At 38.9% G+C, this 10,141-nt stretch overlaps 1 protein-coding gene across 1 annotated transcript in view; it reads left to right on the top strand.

The window, feature by feature from the left end:
- The first annotated feature begins 1,108 nt into the window (after positions 1-1,108).
- The window catches only part of LOC107701519 (cadherin-2), a 48,316-nt gene continuing 39,283 nt past the window's right edge, over positions 1,109-10,141 (top strand). The window contains exons 1-2 of the mRNA XM_016503560.1: positions 1,109-1,307; positions 4,289-4,397. Coding sequence (XP_016359046.1) covers positions 1,260-1,307; positions 4,289-4,397 — 157 coding nt within the window. The 5' untranslated portion in view covers positions 1,109-1,259. The remainder of the gene's footprint in view (positions 1,308-4,288; positions 4,398-10,141) is intronic.

Below are 10,141 nucleotides of genomic sequence, written 5' to 3'. Positions count from 1 at the left end.
AAAAGGTTCTTATAGTGGAAAAATATCTTTTTTTTTTTTTTTTTTTTTTAAGATTATTCACACTTTTAAGAACTGTTAAGGTTTAAGGCACTGAAAGGTTCTTCGGGGAACCCAAAATGTTTTTTTGTTCTATTGCATCACAGCAAAAATAAATACATAAATAATAATAATGACAATAATAAGCAATAATAATAATAATAATAAACTATTTGTAATCTTTATTTTTAAGAGTGTGGAACCCAAAAATGGTTCTTCTACAATCTTAAAAATAAAGTTTGTTTATTGGCATTGATGGATCTTTATAGTAGAGACAGGCTCTTTATTATTAAAATGTTATTCACACTGTTCACTGAAAAGTTCTTTGTGGAACCAAAAAAAAAAAAAAAAAGGTTCTTCTATGGCATCACTGTGAAAACCTTTTATTTTTAAGAGTGTATGACACTGCTGGGGAAAAAAAACAACTTTTGGAGCCTTTATTTTTAACAGTGTATATGCTACTACAAATGCTGTTTCATGTCCATGCTTTCTAAAATATTCCTGTAATAAGTACAGTCATTATGGCAAAATAAACCCCTAACTCATCTGACATGAATTTGTTTCAACACTTCTCAATCTCTCCTCACATAATAAAATAATTTGAACTCCAATTTCAGGTGCATATATTTATTTATTTATTTATTAGTAGATGAACTTCTTGAGGGTCCTGATCCCACTTTTAGGTTTATTTTGCAAAAATGACCCGCTGACTGTGCGCTATCCCTCGCATGAGGTCGTTAAAAATGCTTTTAGAATTACTACCACAACATTAGATTTTCAAAGCAGCCCACCAGCATGAGACATGCACTTTATGCACTTTAAATCCAGGAATTCTCAGTCCCTTTTGCCGATTAGTGGGCATTAAGGGGCCGGGTGGGGTTAAAGAAAGAAGATCTTCCTTTTGTTGTAGTGAAGAAGGTGGGGTCTTGTCTTCTTCGCTGTGACTTCCGGAGGCTGTAGGGGGTGACAAGGAAAGGAGCCCCCTCTCCGGCGTAGGACCACTGAGCGCGGCTAGAGGGCGCCGCTGAGAGCGCTGCTCTGCCGCTGAACTGCGCGAGCGAGCGGAGCGTCAGTACCAGACCGAGAGCAGCACGGGTACGGTGCCAGAGAGAGACGGAGGGACGATTCTGTCGCTACATGCCGCCGCTACCTTACGGAACATTATAACGCAGCGGAAAACGGCCAACTCTATCGGTTTCTTCACAAAGGACGGAATTTAAACGATGTACCGTTCGGGAGGCGTGATGCTGGGGCTTCTCGCCGCTCTGCAGGTAAAATTGAGGGTCCGAAAAGCGCACGAGCTGCGCGTTGTAGCGATGCTGCTTTATGTTTGGGCTTTGGCGTATTTGCTGCTATTTATACGCTGTGGTGTTTGTAAACTGTGGAGGAATTATTTGTGTGCGTTTATTAGTCAAAATACAAATAAACGATTTTGCTTAGTGGCAGCATATTTAAATAGGGCGATATGCCTAGATCAAATTCGGTACTATGGGATTTTCGGTTTGTCTTTATTTGTATTATTCTTGCTTCAGAATTATTCACAGGAGGTTTAGACTCCGTGTGCGATGGTTTTGTGTTGTGTAGCCGTACTGGCAGCCCCGTTTAAACCGTCCCGTGCTGAACCGGAGCCAGTCGCAGATGAATGCGGGTTTTCAAACGCGCTCTCGTTTCTTTTGGCACGAGATGGGAAAGTTGCCCTCGGGGAGGTGATTAGGTCACAATGGTCCCTTTCCGACTGATGAAACAAATGTAACAATAATCAGTTAATGAACAGCCCATTGAGGTGTCCTCTTCCGCTGACTCTGTCTCTTTTAGATGTGCAAATGCGAAATCTCACGGCGAACAACAGCTCTGTGCGTAACCCAAATATGGCAAATCACTCTGACCCGAATCAGCGATCGGACAAATGAGTCGTGCTGTCAGGTTTCGGGTCCGCTGCCCTCTGAATTTCTGAAAATGCAGAGTCCAGCAGAATTCAGATTTGAACGCAGGGAGCAGTCATGCTGTTTCCATCAACCTCAGATGAGGAATTGCGAGCAAATTGTTATGTTATGATGGAAGCAAACGTGTGAAATCTGCATGGCAATAAAGTTAACATTTGGCCCTGGTTTCGATGTTTTTATTGTATTTGTGGTCTGCAGTAGGCAGAAGTTGCAGTCCTGGCCTCGTAAATGTCTTATTGCGGCATGTTTTTAAAGTGTAACATTAATGTCGCATTTTACAACTGTTTGTGTGTGATATAACGGTTCCACATGTATGTTTAAAAACCAGCTGCTGTTTGATAGCGATGTCCGATTAGTGAACGAGTCATTATGTTGAGTCGAATCTTTCCAGTGAATCTTTGAACCGGTTCTGTGAGCGAATTGGGCTGAGCTGTTCTTGAGCAAACAACTCACTGATTTATTGAACCGAGAAGCGTCCGATTCATAACGAACCTGTTAAAAAATTAAACGCACTGGCAATATGTTTTTGACACTAGATTAAAGAACAATTCACATACAGTTCGCAGTTGTTTAAAAAAAATAACATTGTTATAACAAAAACGTTTTCATCCAAGAGATACGAACGATTTTTATATTGTTCAATGTAAATACAAATTATATTTACGTTCGGCTTAATGTTTTTATGAACTAAATAATCACTGCAACAAACTGAACTGAAACACGTGTAATTATAATAAACAGACGTATTAATAAAAATATAGCCTAATTAATAGAATGTTTAGACTGAGCATGTAATATGCAACACCATAATGTCAAGAGCAAATTGATGACGTAATTAGTGATGATGTAAAAGAATCTTAAAAATAAAAAAGATTCTTTGAAGTGACCTGTTAGCGACAAAAATAATCACTGCACTTTTTAAAATAGGTTTAGTTGTAACTTCTAAACACAAATCTCATTGTAATTTATCTCAGGCACTATAAAGCAGTAGTGACAGTGCCTTTATTCGATCACCGTTAGTTTTATAGCATCTGCTGCCTCTTTCTGCCTCTGATTCTTCATGTCAGCAGGGCCGCTGGTGCGGCTCCATCTAGAATCATTCGCTCTGTGTGGATGTGCAGAGGCAGCATATTGCTAAGCAATTGCTGACAGGACAGTTTAAAGTCAGATTTTCAAACACACCCCTGTAGTGCCAGCTTTATATAGGCGTTCTGCAGATATATCATCAGCAAGGCAGATGGAGATGATGACATCAAAAACCTGATCAGCTCATGGTTGATGATGATCTTTGTTAGCACAAAAGCAAATGTTGGATGGGTCGTTGTGTGTAGGACATTAAGTCAGCATCCACTGAGCTAACAAGTAATTAGCATGTTTGATAAATTGACTATGGGGCCATTAACAAACACAGCCAGCCGTCTTCTTCAAGCCTCTGATCTTATTCCAACACAAAGAGGCTGTTTCACACAGTGGACGTCACCTTTGATCTTCTCAAGCCTCTTTTAAAAACCAAATTCACCTATTTGCCTTCACTGAGATCCTGACTTTGGGTGTCATATCAGATGCTGTTCATGCTATTAAGATGGAATGACTCAAAGCTGGTTGTATAATTTTCTAATAAGACAAGTCGAGAATGAATAAGGCTTTGTCCTGAGCGTTAAATGCTAGGTGTGAGCGCCTGTTTTAAGCGTAAACCATAAAGGAGGGTTTGTGGCTTGTCACCAGAGCGCTTTCGCCAGCTGCGTGAGTGTGTGTTTGTGTTTTTATGTGATAAGTGCTCCACCAGACCATGCCATTCAAGTTAGAGTGTGCGTAGCCTGGTCAGCTCTGCTTTTCTAACGTCTCGCTCTCCTGACCTCATCAGTCTAATTACACCTACCTCAAAACAACAGATGCCCTAGTGCCGGAGGGGGAGGAGGTGAAAGAGAAACCCCTCGCTATCCTTGAATGAGGAGAATTAGAGCAACGCAGTATATCGTCGTGCAATGAGCCTTATTTAACTTCGCTGATCTGCTGCAAATTAGCGAGTAATCGGTGAAAAATACAATAGCATTGGTAATTCAAAGAGTTAATTTGGAGCGTGATCAATGGACTCAACGGCTCTGGAAAGTCTCATCGCGGTGCTTTTCTTGAGCAGAGTTCTGCCTCATTTCCTCTGTTTATGGTGAAAGCGTGATCGTTATGTCCATCGATTCCTCTAGGGATTCTGGATATTTGGCTCCTGCTGTGGTGTAGGTTGGCCCGTGCTGTTTATTAATCACCATTAATCAGGGGATTAATTTGTCTGGTGCTTTTGTGTTTTTTGGCAGGTGGCGGTCCAGGGCACGGGAGCGATGCCATGTCAGCCGGGTTTCACCGAGAACGAGTACAACGTCATGACCGCCGACGTCATCATCGAGGGACAAGTTCTGCTCAAAGGTAAACAGAGATGTTTGCATTTATTCTCCTAATAAACGGCAAGTGAACTGGTGCGGCAAAGCGCTTCCTCGCCAGGCTTTGGTTTCCAGCCTGATTCTGTTGGGAAGAGAAAGAGAGAGAGAAGGGAGGATGGGGGAAGGGTGGGCTTTATGTGTGTATGTGAAAGAACGAGACGGGGGGAGGGGGTTAAGTGTTAGGGTTGCTTTAGCAGGGGGTGTTTATAAAGGGGGATATGTGTGTGAGAGAAAGGAAAAAAGCAGGAGGAGGAGAACAGCTCAGTGTTTTGGTGGAATGTGTTTTGAAGGGTCACAGTGTGAAATATTTGGGGGGCTGAATCACCCTCCCCCACCGTGCTTGAAACCCCCTGCTGTGATCAATAGCATTGATTAGACCAGCCCGTATCCATACAGTCAGTCGATGGCACAGATCCCAGTCAGCCATCTCAATACATTCAGTCAATCTGGCAGGGGCCACATTTGTGCTGCGGTTGTAAACTTTGGAGGCCGTATAATATCCGCGTGTCACGTCTAATTACAACACCGTACAAAGAGCATAACTATGTTTGATATTTTCAGTAGATAAACGAAACTAAACCACCAGTTACACCCATGGCTTGTGATTCAGTCGAAATATGTTATAGCAAAATAAGTGATGCACCAAAATGAATTTTTTACGGAAACACTAATAATAGTTTTTATTTAGCCGAAAGTTTCAGTAATTAAATTTGGGTAATTGAACTATGCCTGCAAGGTGTCATGTTCTCAGGTAATGAATTAAACCAGCCATAGTAAAGTTCCTTTGCAGCAAGCCGTCTCCTGATATTTCAGCTGAACAAATGTTACATTAAAAGAACAAAAAACAAATGGTGAAACAATTTTTACTCAGAAACTTACAGTAAATTTCACAAAGAAATAACAAGTAATACATTGAAATAAACTTGAAATTTAGAATTAGAAAGACTGAAAAGTGTTTTCTTATACTCCAATAAACTAAAAAAAAAAATCTTTCATTTTTTACAGTTGTAGCATCATTTTTGGTCACAGTGAAATGCGTCCACACTGCTGACATGTTTACCTGTTGAAGATTATTCAAGTTGTGTGGATGAAATAGACACTGAAACAGTCAAAACATGCCATCAGAGACACGCTAATTAAACATCATTGTTTCAGTCAATGATTTCAACCCTCAAAAACTATTTAGACTGAAACCAAAACAACTTTTTTGCTGTTTCGGCGGAATATTTTTTGGTTGTGCATCACTAAGCAAAATATTTTTGTCCCATAGAGCCTTGGAGTTATTCTTTTTCTTGTCTAAAAGTGTTACGCGACTTCTAACAAGCGACATATTTTTACATTTCCATATCGCTGACTTATTCATGGGTTACTGTGGAAGAGAGAGTCGTGGAATATGAACAGACGGCCGCAAGCTGTAGCTTTGTGCCTCTTGAGGTCTATTTGCGAACTGTGGGACACACACACTCACAAACACACACACACACACATCTGTGACAATTACAATAAAAGTGATAACATTGCTTTAAATTTCACATTGAGAGTCGACATATCACACCCTGATAGGAATTTCCCAAGTGAGTGTGTGTGTGTGTGTGTGTGTGTGTGTGTGTGTGGAACTGCTGATAGCCGAGTTGTATCGCACTCACAAAGACCGGTCCAGTCATTTGATCTCACAGTTGACTCACTGATTCACTTCTTATGTCCTTTTCAGTGGAAAGGTGAGCTGTATCGCATTGGCCACACAAACACAAAAGCGGCTCTCGTTTCATTACCATTTCAGCCCTGTATGGTTAGCAAGTCAATGTGAACTCTGTTACGCACAGTGCCTTTTGCCAAAGGACACAAAAATTTGCTTCCCGTCATCATCCTCCCTCCCCCTTCACTCTTTCTCCATCTCCCCCCCTTACTGAGGACTGGGGGAGTCTCTTGTTAAACATGAGGTGGATGTTTTGTGTCTCTGACATTCATTCATCACATCCTTTTTAGGCAAATGACTTGGGGATGAAGACTTTCTCTTCTCCCCTGCAGCCTCTCTTTCACTCTCTCTCCCCCTCGGTCCCTCCTTTTCTTTTTTAGTGGGACAGAGGAATGTACAGTTAGTGCTGTCTCACTGAGCCCACTCAGTGATTCCTACCCAAAGAATGTGCTTATGCTGGCTTTGCTGCTCTAAAGGATTTTAATTCGCTTCCTGTGGGTCTGGAAGATGTATATACAAAGTAAAAAAAAAACATGGCTTTATTACATGTTATTATATTTTGATATTTGTACATGTCAATTGACAATAGCCGTTGTTTTCTAAGTAGATTCAAAATGTGTAATGTAAGAAATGAAATACAGTAAACATTTAGTTTAACAAAATCAAAGCTTGTTTTTCCATCTTATTTCTTAAATATACATACATAGTAGTAAACAGCAATATGTACATATAAATAAACATGTATATTTTATTCTATTTTTTGAATACATTGCCATTCAAAAGTTTGGGCCTCTTATGATCACCAAGGCTGCATTTATTTTGATCGGAAAACAGTAATAATTTAAATAACTGTTTTCTGCAGCATATATTTTCAAATGTAATTTATACCTGTTACTGCAAAGCTGAATTTTCAGCACATGATCCTTCAGAAATCATTCTAATACACTCATTTTGTTTCTTTGGTCATAAAATGTTTTTGTTGTTATTATTATTAATGATGAAAACAGTTGTTGTGCCTGAAAAATGTGATACATTTTTTTCAGGATTTTTTGATAAATAGTAATTTATTTGAAATATAAATATTTTTAATCGTTTTATTGTGTCCTTGATGAATAAAGGTTTTCTAATTTCTTACTGACCTTTTTTTAATGTGAGTGATGTCAAACAAATTACTGTCTTTAAAGTTTAAATCTGAGACATTCATATCAAGAAATCTAATGGCCAAATAAAATGCATGTTTAAAACATTGTGTTATCCAAGTCGCTTGGTTTTATATTGCCAGCAAAACCATCTGAAACATATCATGAATATTCAAGGTATGCACAGCCCTACATGCCAATAAACCATTATTTTTTTCTTTTAGGTCTCCTAATCCCCTTCTCCAGCTTTCATCTATTTTTCTTTTCCTCATATAATTCTCCCATCTATTCTGAACAGAGATACTGCTTTGAAGTTTTAAGACAAACTTGTTTTACTTGAGGAGTCATTTTGTAACTTTTTTCTCCATGAAATTCCTTACTCAAGCCTCTTTTAACCACTGAGAATGTGCACTCCACAAATTTCTCTCTCTCTCCATGTCCTCCTTGTGTTCACAGGAACCTGTTTTTTACCTTGTTTGATCTGTTTTAAAAAAGGAGAGAGCAAATCATCAGAGGAAGATAGCAGTAGGTGAGAGGTGATTGCCGTTTTGCATGCATCGCACTGCGCCGGAAGGCGGTGTTTGTTTTTGATCACTTCCGATCAGAGAGAATGAAACCCAACTTTCAACTCTGCCTGTTTTTGTGAACAAGTAAAAGAGCCGAAAAACAATAATGAGTCAAAACAGAGAGGGGGAGAGAGTGACAGAGACAGAGTGGCTTTTTTGTCTGGCCCATGTGAGGGCTGTTGGTCACTGAGATTGACCAATCAGAACACGGCTGTAAGGTCATCAGCATGTGGTTCACTGCCTCTCAATGGGCTGACTGAGGTGGAATTAAAGAACGGTTACGGGAATGCAGAGAGCAAGGGGAGCGAGTGAAAAAAAAAACACTGAGAGAAAGAGAGAGGTAGATTTGGGGGGTGGGCACGCACTCCTGGTGCTTTGTCCCTTCAGTGTTTTTAAATTTAATATGAAATAAGTAATGAGCTGTCTAAAGATAACCAAGCATGCTATCACCTTATTAAATGTTCAGGCACGGTAATTCTTTGTTGTGTGCATATACATGTGATAATGAGTTGACATTTTTAATTAACCAAAAAAGAAACATAAAAACCCCGGATGAGAAGAAGCTTTGCAGGAGTGGATTGTTCTCTACTTAGTTCACCATCAAAGTTTGAGTCACAGAGTTCAGTTCAGTCCTAATTCGCCCGTTTACTTGAGTGACAGAGCGAGTCACCCAGTTTGGCCTTTGCTGTCATAGGTTTTAAAGATCACATCGCCAACGACTGTGCTTTCGATCTTCTTTTAAAGCTATAGTTCACCCAAAAATTAAAAATGAAACCATTTACTCGCCCTCATGTCGTTCCAAACTCCTGTGACTTTCTTTTCCTGTGGAACGCAAAAGAAAATATTTAGAAAAATGTTTTAGAAAAAAGTGTTTTATTTTTTCTCTCGATACATTGAAAGTCAATGGTGTCCATTTTCCTGTGGAACACAAAATAATATGTTGTCAAAAAGACAACAGAACGAAAGCCATAAAGTCTAAAGTGATTTAGGACAGTTTTCATCTTTGAGTGAGCTGTCCCTTTAACAAACCATTTTCACAATTCTTTAAATGCAACAGGAGGGTGGGACATGCTTAATTAATGGCTGTGTGGAGAGGTAGTCTGTGTTAAGAGGTAAAGTAGAACGGATGAGAGTAAAACGTGACCTCTCTAATGCATCAGCTCTGATCCGCAGACAGTCAAACCTCTGGGCTTGACAATCGGTCTCTCTCTCTCTCTCTCCCTGTAGAATTTGGCCACATGGACTTCATTACCCTAAATCAATCTGGCAAAACAAAGACCCTAAAATTATTGATCAGAGCATGCATATGTGAGAGAGCTGATGCATGTGAGAAACGAAAGAAAGAGAAGAAAGAAAGGATTAATCCTTGGGTAGTAAACCTGGGATGGACAGAAAAATAGACCTTTGGATGTTATAGTTCAATATAAATTTGGGTGGTCTGTACCAGACATACCAGGATTACTGTGGACCACGAGATCTAGTGCTCTCTCATTAGCGTCTGTGGGTATGTGCACCTGTTAATGTTGCGTTAAATCAATGTAAAAATCTCAGCAGTTTCAGCACCACAGTGTTTCTTTAGTCAGCCGGTCTCAAGGTTTGGTGTCGCGGGGGGAGGCGTGGAACCCATCCAGTGTGACATCAGGCCTTTCCACAGATATTTTTAGAGAAGTGCTTTGCTCTAACACATAAGCTGTGTTTTCGAAGAGTAAAGAATGACATCAGACACGAAGCTGTGTTTGATGGTTATCTTTGGCTGCTCATGGAGCTGGATTGTAGTTTTGGCAAAGCTTAAGGAGGGATCAACAATTCTGATTTTTTTCTCATGACCCAGTCTGGCCAGTAGATCAGATTAGCACTCGCCCTGCCAACATTTTCGCAGGCCCCACCACACATAAGTTTTCTGTTTTTAGCATTTTTCTAAAACAGCAGTGTTAAAAATAGTAAAATAAATGTATTATAAGTACAAATGAATATAATATAAAATATTATATAATATAGATTCTGAGCAACAAATGTAGTATATAAATTATTAAATTTTTGATATTTACAATTTTTAATAAAATACTTTTGAAAACATGGAAAAGGTTGTCACAAGTCGTAGCATTACCTACCTACATATTTAAGAAAATGTGAATGTAAAATATAGAATTTATTATAATTAAATGTGAATATACTATAAAATATGATATATAATATACATTTAAATATAAAATATTTTAATATATTTATATTAAATATAAATAAACTATAAAATATGAATATGAAATACAAATATAAAAATATAAATATATAATATTTTTATATTTTTATGTTAAATAAATATAGCTTA

This window comes from Sinocyclocheilus anshuiensis, unplaced genomic scaffold, assembly GCF_001515605.1.
Source record: "Sinocyclocheilus anshuiensis isolate Anshui unplaced genomic scaffold, SAMN03320099.WGS_v1.1 scaffold1051, whole genome shotgun sequence".
NCBI lineage: Eukaryota > Metazoa > Chordata > Actinopteri > Cypriniformes > Cyprinidae > Sinocyclocheilus > Sinocyclocheilus anshuiensis.
Note: the sequence above shows the minus strand (reverse complement) of the source record. Positions and strands in the feature narration are given on the sequence as shown.